General features: G+C 34.4%; 3 protein-coding genes across 6 annotated transcripts; 1 reads left to right on the top strand and 2 right to left on the bottom strand.

Annotated features, from left to right (window-relative positions):
* Positions 1-123: 123 nt before the first annotated feature.
* On the bottom strand, positions 124-3,576 carry LOC118061717 (reticulon-like protein B8). 3 transcript variants are annotated; one of them, XM_035075258.2, is made up of 7 exons: positions 3,344-3,576; positions 2,805-2,968; positions 2,502-2,691; positions 2,227-2,407; positions 1,989-2,130; positions 849-918; positions 124-479 (listed from the first exon to the last, which is right to left on the bottom strand). In XM_035075258.2, exons 2-7 carry the CDS (start codon positions 2,817-2,819, stop codon positions 310-312), a joined length of 768 nt encoding a protein of 255 aa, XP_034931149.1. In that variant the 5' UTR covers positions 2,820-2,968; positions 3,344-3,576; the 3' UTR covers positions 124-309. The 3 variants fall into 3 exon arrangements, with proteins under 3 accessions (XP_034931149.1, XP_034931150.1, XP_073265188.1); XM_035075259.2 differs by lacking the exon at positions 2,805-2,968; XM_073409087.1 differs by lacking the exons at positions 2,805-2,968; positions 3,344-3,576 and adding an exon at positions 3,000-3,311.
* A 5,599-nt stretch (positions 3,577-9,175) lies between these two features.
* LOC118061721 (oxygen-evolving enhancer protein 2, chloroplastic) lies at positions 9,176-10,769 on the top strand. Its single transcript, XM_035075267.2, has 4 exons — positions 9,176-9,540; positions 9,795-10,027; positions 10,194-10,244; positions 10,450-10,769. Exons 1-4 carry the CDS (start codon positions 9,297-9,299, stop codon positions 10,708-10,710), a joined length of 789 nt encoding a protein of 262 aa, XP_034931158.1. The 5' UTR covers positions 9,176-9,296; the 3' UTR covers positions 10,711-10,769.
* A 660-nt stretch (positions 10,770-11,429) lies between these two features.
* Positions 11,430-19,112, bottom strand: LOC118061720 (WD repeat-containing protein 26 homolog). Of its 2 annotated transcripts, none has more exons than XM_035075264.2 (6): positions 18,971-19,112; positions 17,148-17,234; positions 15,777-16,671; positions 14,581-14,682; positions 13,564-14,193; positions 11,430-11,803 (listed from the first exon to the last, which is right to left on the bottom strand). In XM_035075264.2, the coding sequence occupies exons 3-6, from the start codon at positions 16,572-16,574 to the stop codon at positions 11,588-11,590; spliced, it is 1,746 nt and encodes a 581-aa protein (XP_034931155.1). In that variant the 5' UTR covers positions 16,575-16,671; positions 17,148-17,234; positions 18,971-19,112; the 3' UTR covers positions 11,430-11,587. The 2 variants fall into 2 exon arrangements, with proteins under 2 accessions (XP_034931155.1, XP_034931156.1); XM_035075265.2 differs by having other exon boundaries at positions 18,681-19,089.
* Between the last annotated feature and the right edge of the window lie 121 nt (positions 19,113-19,233).

Genomic DNA, 19,233 nt, shown 5'->3' with positions numbered 1-19,233 from the left:
TTTGTATCCACCAAAATAGTGCCATGAAGCCCCTGTTTTCCTCAAGTTCTTTGTTTTCAGTGCCTTCGACTTCATATTTAATTTTCCCCAAAAACAAAAAAACCTCTGTCTAAGCTTGGGTGCTTCTGGTATCAGCTTGGCCAAATTATACTCCTTCAAAACATCATGAATTCACAGGCTGACCATTACAACATTCTCTGGCAGATTTAAGTTAATAACATGGCATACTACATAAATGATTTGCTCGATATCCAGCACGTAAATTTGCCAGGACAGCTACCAAATTCACTGATACATCACTAAGTGAATCTATTCATACTTCTTTCCCTTGAACTTTCCTTTGGGGATCTTGCTGAGGAATCCGGCATCAAGCTTCCGGTAGTTGTATTGGAGCTGATCCACCGCCATGTGCACAAAGTCGTCAACTTCATCATCATATCTCTCATACAGGACTGGCAATGTATGGGCAGCGACAAAACCTTGCGAAGAACAACAGAGTTTTCAAAATCATACATATCACAAAACTCATCCATCATCTGCTATTTGTGAAGAAAAGAAAGTAAAATACACAAGATAAACTGAAAAGGGGAAACCGAAATCAGATTAAGCCCTGTTATGGACAAAAGCATGCGAAAGTTATCAAACAGCTTTCTTTCTTTATTCCCCCTGTGTATTTAAAGAAATATTTGTCCTGGGCAGCAGAGATGATTATATGATTGTATAGCTTGTCTTGTACCCTTTTAATTTAAGGAATATAAACATTTAAATGAAAAATGACACAAAATTCAACATTGATCACAACTGCAGAGCTTGGAATCGTCATCAGTAGATGGCAATTGGAAACTCACCAATATATATAACAGTTAGAAAGTTGCACCAGCTCCCAATAATTGCAGCAACCAACAAGCTTGCTACAACCTGCAAGGATTTTGCGTGAACCAATAAATCCTCTTATTAGAATGGCAGGTGCATAATAAAATTATTATTCAATCATCATTGATCTATCGCAACTTAGTAAACCATATCCTTCGGATCACACAGTTCCATGTCCTTTCCACGATTTGACCAGAATTTTTGCAAAAAAATGCATTTTTTCCCACTTGAAGTCATAATGCTGGTAGAGTACTATTTTAATCACAAAGAATATCTTCAAATAAGGATCTCCAGAACTAATCTGAGGAACTGGCAACTACAAAATATAAATTGAAAAAAGACTATATATTTTGTTAAATGCATCATCACATAAGGGAGTATCACCTAAAATAAAGAATGGAGAATGTGATTGAAAAAAAATAGGTGTTAAGTAAAGCAATCAAAACCTTAACTAATCCTCTGTTTTGGAATTTCTGGCAAACATGTGATGGGATGGTTATATAAATAATTTGGAGGGCAAATGCTGGCTTGATGGAAAATGTTAACAAAATATTCCAAATGATGATCAGCATAACAGATTGTTTGGATTTGAAAAACCACTGAAATTATACCACATACTTCCAGATTCACATCACCATCTGCATTAAGATTTTAAATTCCTTGTTTCTTGCAAGAAGGTTCACAGTGAGAACATTCCCAAACTTTCCTAGGAATGTTTTTTGATTTACCTAGCAAATGAATAAAGTGACATTAATTACTGACAGCCATTCAGTTTACAGCATATAAGGAATCGGATGAAGATTCTCTTTGAATTTAAAATCCAAAAGGCAATTGCAGAAAAGCTTTTAAGCCATGTTCTAGAGTTCATAACAGTTAGAACACATCTCCTGGTTATTGATTGACATCCCAAATCCCTGACAGTGTTATGAAACAGTGGAGCCTGAAACATAAACAGAATCCATCTCTATGTATTTGTAAAGCATGGATTTGTAATGAATATTTTAACAATATGTGCTAGAAAAGTTTAGATGGTTGAAGAATCAAGAACTGTTGTTTGGTTTGCAATATGCGCTGAAGGAAACATTATCACTAAAAAAAACACAGTTAAGACCTACCACAAGAAACTTTTTCAAGTTTCCTCCACATGACACATCCTGAAGAAACTGCAAATCACGGTTAACCTCAGAACCAATTGATCTGCCGATGCTGACAAATATATCTTTAGGTAGTACAAGGCGGGGGACCTGAGATGGAGCCCTGTGACAAAGAAAAATCATTATGAAACATAAATTATAATCATGTATTACTGGCATGAACACAACAAGCAGCAAGATGAGAAAACACTCAACTTACCTGTTGATTAGGCCTGAAGCATTTGTCCAAACAAATTGAGCAAGCATACCGAGAACCACAGCATAGCATACAAGAGACAAGAAATTGTAATTAAGCCATTCAAAGAGCACCCAGATGGCTGTTGCCCCAATTAAAACACCAGCTGAGATCTTCTTGTTCCTCCATAAGAGAACATCGGCAGCTGCATGATTCATGGTGAAAGTGAGAAATCGAGCACCAAAGCAATAAGGATTTATTGAACACAAATGCAGAGAAACAGGGAGAGCCGGCCCTACATTTTCCACCTCCCAAAAGATGGTGGATAGGCTTCTGTCGCCCAAATAGACGATTGATACGAGAAGTGACAGATTTGTTTTCTTCCTCAAAAAATGATACGGATTTCTTCTTTGGAACAGTATCAGCAAAAGTTTCTACTAGATTGTTGATAAATTTTTCCGCTGTTATTTTCTCAGGCATGATTGCAATCTTCAAGAGAAATACAAATTATAGTAAAAAAAAAAAATTAGCAAAAAGGATACTTCAAAACAAATTCAACTAGCACGTAATAACAAAAAACAAAGCCACAATAATTCAGTTACAAGTAAGAGCATCATAAAGACTTGTGGATAAATTGTTCGAAAGGGGAGGCGACTACTTGTCACAAAACAAGCACATCCCTACTAAAAAGGAATAAAGTTGAGTCTTATTCCAAGTTCAGGAGCAACAATCCAAGCACAAGAGCAAAAATGAAAGAAGCATATGCCTGTAAGAAAAGGAAAAAGAAAGAACTCAACCCAGTTGATAGAAGATCAGTAGTAAAGTCAGCTAAGAATCTGTATCATCCAAAAAATGGCATCTCTCACAGTATCAGCCATGAATCCTCAATTTTCTTGCAGGTAAATGCCATTAAAATTCATTTCTCAAACTTGAGTACACCCGGTTAACATATATTTAGAGATAAACACAAATCTCCCAAACAAGCATTCAACAAAAGGAGCAGTAATTACAAGTCAAAGAGTAGCCCAATTGAAAAGAAAGAAATCTAATACCGCTACTAGTTAGCAAAAACTTCAACAGGCAGTAAAGCCATAAAAGAAGTGATCAAATTGAGAGAAGCTAGGAAATAAAGAACACTAACCAGAGTCTGGATTTCTTGTTGAGGTTAGACAAGATAGATAGCAGTAGCACTCAACAACGAATGGGTTTTTTACTTTTTATTTATTTAATTGTTGCTGCGTACGGGAGATTGGAATTAAAATAACAGGTCAACCTCACCAGCGTTTTGCTTGTTTAGTTTGAGAAAACGGGAGTTGGGAGGGTGAGGGAGAGATAATACTGGCGCGCGCCTGCCCGACAGCCATCTAGCTTGAGGTTTATTTTAACACTTCAGTTGAACCATGTTTTTAAATATTATTTTAATTTTAAATTTTAAATTAATTTTTTATATCTATTAATATATATATATATATATAATATTATTCTAATATATTTTTAAATAAAAAATATTTTAAAAAAATAACTCGTAATGCACGCCCGAACAAATTATTAACGACATGGTAAGGACTTGTCTTTTTCTTACTTCCTGTTTTGGTTTTTATTTTATTTTAATAGACATTTTACATTGGTTGGTTGGTAGCTAGACACCAAAATCTCTCTCCCACCACCCCAAAATAATAAAAAAAAAAAACACGTAGAGTATCCTAGGAAGCTTTTCTTTATATATATAGAAAATGATAATTGCATTAATAAAACTCAAGTAGAAGCGGACAATCAGCATTAAAGATTTGTTTGGTATTATGATAACAGTAATGATTTAAAGTATTTTTTATTTTAAAAATATATTAAGATAATATTTTTAAAAAAAAAAAATATTTTTGATATTAACATATTAAAACAATTCAAAAACACTAAAAAAATATTAATGTATTTTCAAATAAACCTAAATAGAATTGGGTGAACTAAAAAAAAATACAATAGCTAATAAAAAATTGTGATTAACTGATAAGCTAGCACAAAAGCTAAGAATTAGGTGGTTTTTTAGAGTAAATTTTTTTTTTCTTAATCTCTTTTTTATCCCAAAAAAATTTACTTGTTACGTGAGCTTTGCAGTAGCTCTTTTGCATTCTTCTTTTTCTTTACGGCTTTCTTGACTCATTTATTACGTGAGCTTTGCAGTAGCTCTTTTGCATTCTTACTTTTCTTACGGCTTTCTTTAACTCTATTTCTCTTTTATTCTAGAGTATGATTTCTAGTATTTTACAGAAAGATATTATTTCTTTCTTTTTTTTCAAGTTTGTTAACCATGATTATAAGTGGTGAGATTACTTAAAATTATAAGTGATTTATTGCATTTATTTTGTTTATATCAAGTGATAAGTAATAAAGTATTACAAATAAATATTAATAACACTGCCATAAAATGGGCGAAAACTAACGAATTTATCAACGGAATTATTTTGCCGGTAATTTTTACCGATGTATTTTTTCTCTATTTTTGTCGATCTATACTAACAGACCTTTGTCGTTGGCGATATATACCGATCGAGTCGCCAACGAAATACATAGAATTTTGAAAAGAAGAAACAATGTAATGACATGGATTTTTTTCAAATAATAACGGTCTAGAAAGCTGGAAAGATGGCAGTTTGGCGGGAATTCAAACCACCATTTATATCTGGGGATATATAGACAAAATATATTGAGCACGTGACGTCTAAGCGGTTCACACGACGCTCACAGTTCAATGCCGACAATCAAAACTGGCAAATTCATGATTCGGTGACCACGCACACCAACGGCTCCATCCCGTTTAGCGTACAAATAAAATATATCATTAATTAATTTGTTGGTACTTCTAAATATATTTAACTTATAACCTTTATTTTTTCTTACATGTTCATGCAAATTAGTGCTAGTTAAATTAAACATCATCAACCAAAGTTTGTGAAGAAATATTAATTTTTTAAATGGGTGAAAAAAAGGAAGGTGGGTTTCTTTCTTTCAAGCTTTCAATTTCAATCTACCTTCATTCTGAAAAAAAAAAAAATTCTCCTGGCAGAATTATAAGAGTTAGCACACAGATGTTTACTAATTACTTCCTGATTTATTTCAACAATATTTAATAATTTAAACCAATCCCAGACTTTATGCAAAGATAAGATTTTCCCTGTTAACGCCTTTTTTCTCCTCTTTATACAAAAACAAAAGTGCAATTCTCTATCTTCTTATCTAGTTTCATTCTCTATTATCCTTTCTCTGCTTTATTGCTTTCAAGAAAAGGAAGTGCGAGTGATATTCTTTTTTTTTTTTTTTCCATGGAAAGTTTATTTTAGTATATTTTATCATTATCAGTTTACTTAAAGGAAAAAAAAAAAGTCTTATAAGTCGGTTACCAACAGGTCTTTGTAAAAGTTGGGTCGAGCAAAATGCCAAAATAAATGCTAAAAAAAATCTAAAAAAGTATTAATTTAATATTTTTTAAAATAAAAAATAGATATTTATTATTTTTTAAAAATAAAAAAAATAGAAGTTTATTGTGTGTGTGTGTGTGTGCTGTGTGTGTGAGAGAGAGAGAGAGATCTTGACCCTGTCTACATCTTATCCCTGTCTCCGAGTCAATTGATACAGGAATCAATAAAATAGGTCAATTGGTCACGGTCAACAATTATCATCAAATAAGCGGTTAGAGAAGTGCTAAATCTGAACCTTCTAAAAATATGAGTACCGAGTTGAACTATTTTGAGAAATTCTGTCTCCATGCATTGGCTTTTTAATCACTCGTTCGCCGTGATTCCTGCCCCCAAATCACCTTGACGGTGACCGAACGGCGAGAATCCCGACAATAAGGTTGCTTGAGATTTATAGAAAAGTTCAATTCGGTCCCTATTTTCTTCAAAAATGCAAATCGATCCATTTCCAACGACCTAAATCATGGAAGTTGCTACTGGGACCAACTGACATTTTATTTAGGGTATCGCTCTCGAGATGCTTTTGGAGTCTTAGCTTTTCATACTTTAAATCATGGGGGCATTGCTTGATTTGGAAGAAAAGCAAAGAGGACATGGACAAAATACGAGTGAAAGGCACTTTGTTTTTATCCACGTGTGTTGTCTCTGACGCCGGTCGTGAGGACCGCCACCGTACACGCTTAAAATAAACAAGTTGGTGTATTTAGTATTGTGATTATTGTTGTGGTTGTGATTTTAAAAAAGTTGTTTTATAAAAAGTACTTTTAGTTGAGTTTGATTTGAAAAAATATATGTTTGGTTAAAACTGTGATTGAAATTGAGGTTGAACAAAAAGTAGTTTAATATGTTTGGTTAAAAAAATAATTTTCAAATTGAGGTTATAAAATAATTAATATATGTATATTAATGATTTTAATTTAAATTTATAGATTTAACTATTGTTATTACATCATGAAATAAATAATATTAATATCAAATATTTTTTATTATTCCATTAAACTATATGTAATGTCATTACATACGAAATCTATCAAATAAGGACTATATTTTTTATGGTTTCTTAAGCACGCAACAACAAAAACTGATTTTTTAAATTTATATAGTGTTATTAAATAATAAAGATTGTGATATATTTATTATTAGAATTGCGATCAAATTGCATAAATGCTACGTCATCATGCGATATCTTTCTAATTTATGTAGTGTTATTAAATAATATTAAATACTAGTTTTTCGAGTAAAACACAATTTTTTTAAAAAAAAATTACAATTTCATTACGTACAAAAGTTATTCGACAAGAACTACAATTTCCATGATTTTTTGAGCGTGCAATAAAATTAGGTAAAATATTATCATGAATAAAATTGAGATTATAGTACGAGTAAATTTAATTCACCTTAAACTAATTTTTAAAAAATATATATATATATATTGTTCACGATTAATTGCACTGGTTTTTTTTTTGGGGGGGAATAAACTTTGCTCACTGGTTTTTCAAAAAATAAATAAATAAACTTTTCTTACTTAAAAAGAAGAAGAAGAAGAAGAAGACATGGTGACAATGGAGCATGGCTCCACTGATGTTTGGTAAACCAAACAAAATCAGTTTTGCTTGTTAGGGCCCACATCATTTCTGCTGCCCAACCGCGGGAATTGAGAAGCAGCATTTTGCTGCTTCTCGTGCGTATCCACTAAAATGCTGCTTCTCAATTCCTGCGGCTGGCCAGCAGAAATGATGTGGGCCCTAACAAGCAAAAATAATTTTGTTTGGTTTACCAAACATCAAGATGTGTGGCTGCGAGTGAACCTCACCCACAACCACACTACCAAACAACCACTTAGAACTGACGGTCCCAACCACCAAGCCGAGCAAGGGAGAGGGGTGCCATATCCATGTGTTTATGCTTCAAAAGGGTTCAAAGGCAATTTCCACCGAGGTTAAAATTATAGTTTGACTAAAAAAAATTTTAAACCTACATATTTTAAGAAAATATATTATGGTAAAAATATATTGAATCAATCCAGATTAATTCGGCTTAACCTATTAAATCAAAAACTCAGATCATGATATCAAAATAATCTTAGAAAAAACAAATCAAAACCAAATATAAAACTCAATTCTCAATTAAATCAATGTTAAATAATGAAATTGAAAAATATAAGTCAACGTAAGTGAACCTGCGAAACTTATAACCTAGGTAGTGAGATAAAGATAACCTCATAAAAAACAAAACGTAAATAAAAACACAAAGTTTAATTCCAAATCAACTAAATATTGAATGATATAATTGAGAAAAAAAAAATCAACTTATAAAAACACAAAGCCTAATTCCAAATCAATTAAATATTGAAGGACATAATTGAGAAAAAAAATATAAAAAAAACCTGAGTTAACTAGCGACTCAGGATAAGAAAATCTAATGTTAAAGGATGGAATTAAAAAAATAAATAAAAAATAACCCGAGTCAACTTAGTTTAACTTGCCAAACTCATAACTCAAGTAATAAGACCGAGTTACTTCATAGAAAGCAAAAATAAAATAAAATTATGAAGCCTAAATCCGAATAAGCCAAATATTAAATGATGAAATTAAAAAAAAACTAAAACTGAAAGGACATAAAAAATCCGAGCTAACTTTCTATATCCATGACTCAAATCATGAGACCGGGATAAACAAACCTAATATTAAAAGAAAAAAATATTAAATCTTTTTAAAAAATAAAACAAAGTATTATTCAAGTGAACACTGTTATGCATGGAAGACAATAATGATTTTCTCTTCAATTAGTTTATATTAGATTATTGGATCGTGCTATATCACAAGTTGAATCAACTTTTTTATTAATATATATAAAAAATTTAGATATAGTTTATATTTTTATAATAAAAAATTAAATTATGTAAAATAGACCCAAAATGACTTTATCTACTTAATATATTTAAAGACAACCTGGGCTCGTGGTTTGGACTTAGATTCAAGGCATGTCTGTGAGTCTGATAAATAATAAGTCGGGTCCAAACTTATGTATAAAGATCTGGCTAAAACTTCCAATAGTTTAGCAATTTTTGGGGCAACGACACATTGTTTTTTTTTTCACAGACTACTTCTACCATGGATCTTTTTGTTTCTGGGCCTTTGGCCCCTCGTTTAAACATTACTTGTATGTTAGAATTGTTCGATGAAAAGGTATAAAGTCCGCTATCTTGATGGGCTTAGCCCAGTCTTAGAAAAGAGCCGAAATATCCTGGGCTCATTCCAGGCCTGGTTGTGACAGGCCGAAGGTAGTAAATAGAAACGGATCGGATCCCTTCGAAAATTACCTGCAGTGAAGAACCTATCTATATTCCGACGACGAAGCACGATGGACCCCAAAGCCAGAAGAAGTTAAAGTTGGAGTGTTGATTCCACGTGGCAGCAGTCAGAACCACTACAACCTTATCCCACATCGAAAATCTGATCTCTTCTCATCATACAATATCCAAAACCGTCCAATGGCCTTCATTTATCGCAAGCACAAGCATCCAAACCCGTTTTCTAGACACCACAAAGCCCACCAAACGGAGGTTGATACACAGAACAAACAACCCCCAAGGTTTTCAGGGAGTGAAAAGCAAAAAAGACCATGGCCTCCACTTCATGCTTCTTGCACCACCATGCACTAACCACTCCTGCTAGATCAACTCCATCATCACAACGCCAAGTGGCTAACCTCAAGCCCACCCAGCTGGTTTGCAGAGCCCAAAAGCAGGCAGTACAGGAGGAGGATAATGGTGTCGTGTCTCGCAGATTGGCTCTCACAGTGCTCATTGGTGCTGCTGCCCTTGGATCCAAGGTAGCTCCTGCTGATGCTGCCTATGGTGAATCTGGTAATACATACATGCTATGCTCCTTCTTTATTTCTTGGCTTTACTCTGCTTCTTAATTGCTAGTCGTCTTAATTGAAGTAGGACTCTAAGGGGTTCCTGCTTAAATTGTTGACATCATATGTACGCCATGATTCCTCTCTTTTTTCTTTGGGGATAATCTCCCCAGCTATGGTTTCTTCCAATACACTTAAAGAAGTATCCAAGAGAAATGATCAGATTTTGTCTAACTGGTAAGTTGATATGGTCATTTGCAGCCAATATTTTCGGGAAGCCAAAGACAGACACAGATTTCTTGCCCTACAATGGAGATGGATTCAAGTTGTCAATTCCATCAAAATGGAATCCAAGCAAGGAGAGAGAGTTCCCTGGTCAGGTTCTTAGATACGAGGACAACTTCGATGCCACCAGCAACGTTTCTGTCATGGTCATCCCAACCGATAAGAAATCCATCACCGACTACGGTTCCCCTGAGGAATTCCTCTCCAAGGTAATGCATAACCCCCTTTCCTAATCTTAATCCAGTAGATTAATATAGGAGTTCAAATCCACGTTGAAGATTTTTTTAATTAATATCAAGCTTTCTTTCAAAACCTGAATTATTTTGGAAAGATGGTAGAATATTACTGACAAATATTTTGCTCTGGTCACTGCAGGTGGATTTCTTGCTTGGAAAACAATCCTCCTTGTTTGCAACCGCATCCGAGGTACTGTCGAAACAACCAAGAGAGAGAGAGAGAGAGAGAGAGAGAGAATTTCTTGATAAAGTTGCAGTATAATTCATTTGATTTCTCATGTTATTTGTATGAAATGCTAATAACAACGGACGTCGAGCAATTTTCTGTTTTTATCAACCCACAGTGGCAGTGTATATGCATTCTTATTTGATGCAAATCTGAACTGATCATGCAGGGTGGTTTCGACCCCAATACCGTGGCAACTGCTAACATATTGGAGACATCAACTCCAGTGATTGGTGGGAAGCAATATTTCTTCTTGTCAGTACTGACAAGGACTGCTGATGGAGATGAAGGTGGCAAGCACCAACTGATCACAGCCACTGTGAAAGATGGCAAGCTTTACATTTGCAAGGCACAAGCTGGAGACAAGAGGTGGTTCAAGGGAGCAAGAAAGTTCGTGGAGAGCGCTGCAAGTTCCTTCAGTGTTGCTTAAGAGACTTAACTAAGGAATTGTATGTAAATCATATTTAAATCTATGATGTTTGTTTTGAATTGTTGTCTAGCTCTCCTTTTCGCTAAGATTTTAAAGAGTGCTGATTAAGGGAGTTGGGTGGAGTGTGGTCATTTATATTTGAATTTAAAGAACCATGGGTTCAAGAAACTTGATTATGCAAGGATACGGGTTAATTTTTGTGTTTAAAGCATAGAAATTACTGCCCCAAGACGCTTCACAAAATGCTTCTTGATGGAGAACAAAAACATCAAAAAGTTTTTTCTAACAAAACACATCGAATCATTTCTTGGGGGGGCAAAACACCCTCACACCAATTTACAGGTTCTGTCCAAATGTTTTCTTTATCAACCAGGGCAAAATTAGACCAGCTATCTAATGCACAAGAACGCCAGGTCGGTTTGATGGACGCCCTTAATAGCCAAAATCTACATTCCTTTCAGGCATGGTGCCATTACATATCAATCCCAGATGACTTGAAAACCAACGCAATGAGCTTGAAAACCATTGCAAATTTCTTGCAACAATTTCAGCCAACGAGAACTACAGATGCAAAAGAAATTATATGGCATACAGGTGAATGGAATCAATACTCCGTCTAATCTGTATCTATAATAACACCACCCCATCATATAAATAAATGCGTCAACATTATTATTATTTTCTTAGCCTTTTAATAATTAAGGAAAGAAATCATCCAAGGTTAAAAATGATAGGGAATTTATTATCAGAAAGTCGCTGCACAGTTCACATGTTTGTTTGATATGAATGTCTGCTGGAAACAAATTAAAGTATATACATGAAAGCAATGGTCAAGGAAAATGAGTATTTATCTGAAAATATCATGCTTGGGTATCTTTCAACTCCCTCCATTGCAGTAGTGGATGCCATTGCAGTGAGCACTCTTGTGCTTCACCTGCAAGGCATTTACACCCCATATTCGAATGGTACGATCATCACTAGCAGATGCTAACATGTGTGGATTTGCTGGATTCCAGCTCACGCAGTTAACTGCTCCCGAATGACCTGGCAATGCCTCTACAAGCTCTCTTGAGGCTCTATGCCACAAATATATCTGCAGATATAGATAATTTGCACTTCAAAAAGAAATGATAACAGCACTTCAGAATGTCACTAGAATATAAAATTAAATATCCAAAACCAAAGAGTTTCATCTACCCTTGTAATAAACATTCACGTTTCAAACACAGCAAGCCCAAATTCATCAAAATCCGCTGAACTTAGTTACCTGCATCCCCTATTTATAAACCAATTGCCCAAAATGACAATAGCATGACAAGCAAAGGCTCTTTTACGAGATGAGATTCCAGAATGTTCCAACAGCTTCTTCTTCCATGTGTAATTATAATACCATACAATGAACACAGCACAAACTATGTGGAAACAAATTTCACAATACAGCAGAGAACATGGGCCAGAAATTTCCAAGATTCCTGGGATTTATATTGTGGCGTGTTAACACTCCACATATGTGGCTAAATATTTTAAGACTCTTGATTTCTTACTCTAATTTCCATAGAACAATTACCAATCAAATAATAAGTACTATTAAAAGTATAGTAACAAGAACACATGCAAAAAGAGACAGGCCTAATGTCCTTATTGACAAGTCTAACAATTCCCGGAGTGTTTTTCCCTCGGTTATTCATATGAGAGGCTGTTTATGGTAGGATCTTAACTATAAAATATAAATAGTAATATCCTAAAAAAGGCATAACCCTGATAAATCAGTGTTCTCTGTGCAAGAAAAAAAAACAGCAAAATCCACCAATGGCCTTCTGTTACACATTTATATTAAAAAATAAAACTGAAATGCAAGACATTTTTCCATTCATTCAGATTTTATTTTATTTTATTTTATTATATTTTGATAATGGATGATTTCTTAATCTTGGCTGGTTACTCATTTTGTTTGTGATTTAGTTTTTAGTGTAGAACAAACTTTTTCACAAGTATGTTTTTATCCATATAAAGGAATGTTATTCCTCTATGAAAAAAAAGATGATAGGGACATATGATAAATTTATAAAAATGCATATGAGTATATACAAATACCTGTAACTCTCCATGTGCATCTGAGCTATTTCTAAAGGTTTTTGGTCACAAAACTGTCAATGTAATTTCCATTTTTTCCCTCCAAAAAGAACAGGATGGAATACCATACAGGTATGGCAAATTGTTGATATAATAATATGCAGAAACATCACAGGACATGTACACCAAAACAAAAGCCTTATAAGCTTTTTCTGGGGTTGAAGGTGTTGTTTATGAAAAGTAGATTTCTCTAAATTATTCTCTAGGTTATCAATTAGAACTAGTCAGTATCCATTATGATTTTTATGCATGGTAAGGGGGCAGGATAAATAATTTCAGTGCCATACAAATTTAAAAGAAACTACAGTATGGGCAATCCTATGGCTGTGATCTACATGAGATCTCAACTGCTTAGGAACAAACTACACGATCAGTTACCTAAGAAATGTAAAAAATACTTGACCTTCTTAAAAAAGGCAAGAACTAACATGCAATATTTGATTCAAATAATGCCCTTCTCTTGATTGACCTAACCAGATCATTACCAAACACCTTTCGAGATAAAATGGGTTAAAGAAGAATAGAAAGGGAAATATTCCCACACAAAAGTTTATGGTTTACGCACAAATAGAAGAACAAAACATCTGAATTTCTAGTATACCTTTAGAACTTAAAGAAAAAGATGCACAAGGAAAAGTAATCAAATAGATGAACAAAACCTCTGAATTTCTTGTATACCTTTGATCTTAGAGAAAAAGAAAGCTACCAAAAAATCCATACCTGAGAGTCCTCACTACCACTGGCAATAAAAGCTTGTTCATGTCCCCCAAAACATGATCTAATAACAAACCGGGTACGCTTATGGCCCTTGTATGTGGCAACAAGCCTGATATCACCATCTATATTCCAAAGATGAATTTCCTGGTTCAGAAGATTAACCAGCAAGAACCTATTATCTCTTGATAATGAGAATGAAGTTATTGCTTGATCCTCTTCAATCACTCTCTCAACTCTAGCTTCTCTATCAAGTAATAGTAGTGCAGTTCCTCTACACATACTTATAATCTGCTTCCCATCACTCGTTATCTCTAAATCAGAAATCTTCAGAGTTCGCTGCCCTTTCCAACATTCTACCTCTTTCCCATCCAATTCCCACATGCAGATGCTCTTATCATTGATGCCAGAAAATATCCATTTTCCATCTGGAAACCATCCACATGACACCAGGCCACGACCCACTTTCTCATAAACCTGAAGGCATTCACCAGAAGAAACATCCCAGCGCCTCACAACCTCCTCCACCCCACAAGTGAGAAGCTGATGGTCATCAGGACTCCAAGAAACAGAGGAGACAGGTTTTTGGTGACCAGATAATCTATGCTTCAAAGAAACTCCACCATTTACATCAATCTGGAAAGCATGACAAATTAATTGGCACATATAAAATTGTTTCATAAGCAGAATGACATGGATGCATATGGGCCTTTAGCAGTCCCTTGTTCTTTGGATAAATCAATGGTTGTTGAGAGAGTTGCACATAGTATACAAGGCATACCCTGTGAAGCTTAGAAATAGTAATGGGAATTAATATTTGATTATTTAAGAATTTTAATAGTGTATGATTACTATGGATGCATAAACAGAGAGATTAGTTTTTTTTTTCTGACATCATATGAAAAACCTATTACTGAACATCCCAGGCAGCATGTTGCAAACAAAACCAAACAAAATATGGGAGAAGGGACATGAAAATACAATTGAATAACAGCATAAAATACTAAAAATAAATTATTATACCTCCCATATGATTGCTGATTGATCGTTAGAGGATGAAGCTAAGTATTTCCCATTATGTGAAAATTGTAAGAACCAGACTTCATCTGAATGTGCTTCTAATATCTGTTCCAGTGGGAATAAAAGAAAGACTCAATCTAGTGCTGCCAGTAATACATAGAAAGCAAATTGAAAGCAACTGAAAATGAAAAGGAGTGGTCTGCCCATCGAAATAAAATCCAAAGCAAAAGCAAAACAGGAGGAATATAGAATAAAAGAAAATCATCAGTTCACAATCCTTATGAGCAGACAAGCATGCTCTTCATTCACAAAAGAAATAGCCATTAGGCTAACATTTTAATGCTATTAAGACTAGTATAGGGTGCATCAGCCTCTACATACCGAGTATACCACATATATTATGCCATCAAAACCCAGAAGTAAAATAAAATAAATTAAATGGGAAGAAAAAGGTGAAGAACAAAAGAACTAACAAAGAAGAATCAGGCAGGTGTAAGGACAAAGGCATTAAGAGTAGACCAAGGACAAACGCATTCAAAAAATCTAACATGGGGACTGAATCAAGAAATACCTACACAATGTAGTTATCTTATGAAATCCTTGTAGAACTCAAAGAAGAAAGGGGTCATAAAATGAACTTCATGGAAGATAGAAGTTCAAGCATCTTCCTAGCAGAATTCCCCTCAAAATAACTTCTAAAACTTGCTAGGAAGCACTTTTCTCTAAGCTGAACAGGGATTAGTTAGTTCGATGAACAAATTATTACAAATTCAGGCACTTTTCTCTATTAAGACATTGAACTTTCAGGATTTTCAGTTCCACAAAAATATATATATTTTTTAAGAATGTCACTAAGTTATAAATCTAACCAATAAGCACTTGTTTCAAACTTGAATAGGATTACTAAAAATATACAAATTAATCGCATTAATCAAACTATCCCTCTTTACTTCCCAATAAAAAGATGACGTGACAGATTTATTCAACTTTGATTACTCTTCTGACCCCACAACTTTTTTACAGTTTGGCATTAAGAAGATAATAGCTCTGCATAAATAAAATTTGGTCAAACCACACAAAAACTAACAGTTAACGAAGAGAAACTCTGGAGCATGGAATACAATCTTAAGCCAAAGAATGAAATAGCAAAAGACCTCCATATAAAGCTACTGTTCCCAATCATGAAAATATGCCTTAACCTGCAAAGTTCGAGAAGGAATCTGATCTCTTCCACACTGATGATCAGAGTATAAAGACATTTCTTTATCCAATAAGTTGTGAAAGATGCAAGCATCTTTTTGTAAGGTAAGAGCCTGTTCAACTAAATGTTCCAATCTGTTTTCAGGTATTATAACTCTTGGGGGAAGCAGTTTTTGCAGTTCCTCCAGCAGCTTAGTCCGAGACTTTGTCCTTCCATAGCCCTGATTCGAAGACCCATCTGAATCACAATGTGTAGGAAATACAATGCAGGAGGAAAGCTCCCGAACTCGACAATTGTTAATGGAGAGAGGAGTAATCTCAGTCCTCAAGGTCTTCAAAGCTTCCATAATTTTGTCCCCATCCAAAAGTTCAAAAAACTTCTGCTCCAATATCAGAAAAGATGCTGACTTGACAATGCTTTCATCCTTTAGACCAATTTTATGTAATGTGGCTACACTTTCATCCCAACTGCCATCGAGAATTTGCTGTGTAAATACATCTACTGAAGATGAATACAATGGTATCCCTGACTCTTCCTCTAAACGTGCATAACTCTTCTTATATCCAAGAGAATATAATGCCTTGGCTATTATTCTGACAAATTCAACTCTTTTAATAACTCCTTTCGAACCAAGAACCTCTTCATCCCCTTCAGATTGTAGGGGACGAGCCATCAAATCCCTAGAAGATCCAACTATGGGCTCTGTTAAAGATGAACCGTTGGAAAGACCGGTCAACCTTCCGGAGGCTAATTTCAGGCGTTTTAAGGCTGGTTCATTATCGTCTACACCTCCCATGAAATGTGCACCTCAGCCCATATATTACAGCAAATGTAGCTAGACAACTAAGGAATATAATTTAAAATGCCTCCAATGTATCACAATAAATATTTTCCTGCATAACATAGACAAGTAAAATTTGTTAAATTGGGAGCAAGGATGAGACATAGTCATAAAAAAGTTCTCCCCTTGAGTATCTGATCTTATGGACAATCAACAACAATCTCACTTATATGAGTCATTCTATGGGTCAACTTTTCTCAAAGATGTCTTTGTCAACTCATCTCTTGGTTTCTTTGCACAAGCTTCTGTAATTATCACTCCTACTGTCACTGCTATGAGATTAAGAAACTTAAAATTTCACTATTCAGATAAAATTTAAAATGCTTCTGTTCAAGAGATAAATTGGTGAATCAAGTATAACTTCATCAGAGCATCCATCAGTAAACCTAACTGTGTTTAAGAATAAGAATGACAGAATTTGTAAATGATTGGTAACTTCTGCTGGTTCACAGTTTTAAATAGGCAAGAGAATTGATTTCTAAACCATTTTGGAGGGAAAAACTAAAGTGCAGAGATAAAGAAGCGGACCTTGAGAATAAGTTTAGAATAACTGTGAAGCTTGAAGGAAGAAATAACACCTCAAATGAACTCCACTGATGTTTCACTTTTCATTATCTGAATCAAGCCAAAAGTGAAGGAATAAGAATTTCCCACATAACAAATATTGAAGATGGACTTAATAGTTTCATTTTTCTTGCAACTTGAGGTTTAGTATATTATAATTTTCACTTCCTAGCATCAATAGCAAGCCCTGCTGATTTGAGTTCTGCAAAAACGAACTTGGAAATATGTTGTTATGATGGTTTTGAATGTAGACAGCTACATCAATTAGAGAATATGTTATCATCTAAACATGGGATGCAATGGAAGACTAGTTAATAGCTGGCTTTAAGAGCATGGCCATCTATTTGGATCAGATAATGTAGGCAGATAGCTGCACATTACAGATTATTATTCTTTATCTCTATCAAGTTACACTCTGATATGTCATGGTGCAGAATATGATAATACATCGACTCCAAAGTAATTGAAATTCAATAGCTCATCATGCTGCACTTGTATCAGTTGTTTGAGTCAAATAAAACAGCACCCCACCCCACCCCCATTTGAAGAACTGGGTCCTTGAATTACATTTGATTTTAAACTTTTGAAATGTGATTAAAACTCGTCAATCTTTTCCTATATAAATTTTGAGGGAATAATTACTCACACTTCCATTAACTTCAAAAATCCAATCCACACACCACATTTAAAGACATACATTTGATGTGTGGATAGCTTAAACTTCCACCCGATATTGTGAACTCTTAAGAGACTAGGAAATCTAAAACTTGGAACTTGCATCTTCATTGAGGCAAACCAAATGCCAAGGAACAATATTTATCCTGGACAAAAGTTTTGATTCGGTCATGGAACATGTTAAGCAATCTCCAAGGATAACTAATTTAAGTCCTAAAGTGCCACCGAGACCACAGACATCTAGTGCCCAAGCATTGTCTTTATCAGCATTAATTCTTGACAATGTATGCTCAAAAAGCATAGATTTCAGCAAATCAAATTGACATGTTCATCAATTAGAACCAGAAAAACTCATTTGGTTCCTTAACAAGGAACCAAACTGAAAAATCCGAAACTTTCATGATCAACAAAGGCCATGAAACAAAAATGTTAACGAGTAACCACACTAATTGCACAAGAAACACAAAATAATAATTGAACCAACACATTACAGTAATGATATACAACAAATACTCAAAACCCGTAAAACCATATGAAAAAGCAATTATCTTTCCAGGAAAAATAACAAAATCATTTCAATCTCGGTTCATATGCAAAAAACAACTTAAAACCCAGATCAGAAACAACCATTAACGCAATAATACATCATCACCAATCACTTAATAACACAAAACACCAAATCTACTAAAAAACCAAGCACCCAAATCACAAGCCATCACAAGCCATCACAAACAACAAGAGATGAAAGCAAACAAAAAATATAACACAATCAGGCAAAAAATAAGTACAAATTAGGATTTAAAAGAGTAAAATCTGAAATACCCAGAAATGGAAATCAAGTTTGGTAGCCGATTCGGATCATGAGAAAAAGAAACCGATTGAGAGGACCCAATATACAATAATCAGAAATGGATAAAGGTAAAAGAGAGTCTCCTGTTTGTTTCTCTGTCGGTTACATTAAAAGTAGGATATAAAAGCACGCACTGGATTAACCCAATTTTTTTTTTTTTTTAAAAAAAACTTGGAAATACTTGTTAGTGATTATAAGCTGGAAATAGTGATATTATTGTTTATTTTATGAAAAAAATAGAAAAAGTGAAATGGGCTGGTACCTTTGCTTTGTATATTATAGAAAGAAGAGAAGGATAAAGAGAACGGAAGGAAGAGAAAGAGAGAGGAGGGGGTTTGGTTTTCTCTTTGCGTGGGGGAAACAAACTGAATGGGGTTATGTAGAGACGTAGATTAGATATAGAGAGAGGGCGTGTATGAGAGAGAGAGAGAGAGAGAGAGGTGGGGAGGTCTGCAAATCCTGCTTTCACATGGACTCTTAGCCCTTTTGTGGCCCTGCTACGAAATTGGCATGGCATTGTTTGTG

The sequence above is a fragment of the Populus alba genome, chromosome 5 (genome assembly GCF_005239225.2).
Source record: "Populus alba chromosome 5, ASM523922v2, whole genome shotgun sequence".
Classification (NCBI taxonomy): domain Eukaryota; kingdom Viridiplantae; phylum Streptophyta; class Magnoliopsida; order Malpighiales; family Salicaceae; genus Populus; species Populus alba.
Note: the sequence above shows the minus strand (reverse complement) of the source record. Positions and strands in the feature narration are given on the sequence as shown.

Excerpts from the sequence above, each read along its gene's own strand:
- LOC118061720 (XM_035075264.2), bottom strand. The coding sequence starts at position 16,574 with ATGGGAGGTGTAGACGATAATGAACCAGCCTTAAAACGCCTGAAATTA. Across the intron at positions 14,683-15,776 it reads TTCCTTCTCGAACTTTGCAG|ATATTAGAAGCACATTCAGA; the intron begins GTTAAGGCATAT and ends CCACTGGAACAG. Across the intron at positions 11,804-13,563 it reads GTGGTAGTGAGGACTCTCAG|ATATATTTGTGGCATAGAGC; the intron begins GTATGGATTTTT and ends CTATATCTGCAG.
- LOC118061717 (XM_035075258.2), bottom strand. Across the intron at positions 2,408-2,501 it reads TCTTTTGGGAGGTGGAAAAT|CTGCCGATGTTCTCTTATGG; the intron begins GTAGGGCCGGCT and ends TGAATCATGCAG. Across the intron at positions 2,131-2,226 it reads GCTTCAGGCCTAATCAACAG|GGCTCCATCTCAGGTCCCCC; the intron begins GTAAGTTGAGTG and ends TCTTTGTCACAG.
- LOC118061721 (XM_035075267.2), top strand. The coding sequence starts at position 9,297 with ATGGCCTCCACTTCATGCTTCTTGCACCACCATGCACTAACCACTCCT. Across the intron at positions 9,541-9,794 it reads TGCTGCCTATGGTGAATCTG|CCAATATTTTCGGGAAGCCA; the intron begins GTAATACATACA and ends GGTCATTTGCAG. Across the intron at positions 10,245-10,449 it reads TGTTTGCAACCGCATCCGAG|GGTGGTTTCGACCCCAATAC; the intron begins GTACTGTCGAAA and ends CTGATCATGCAG.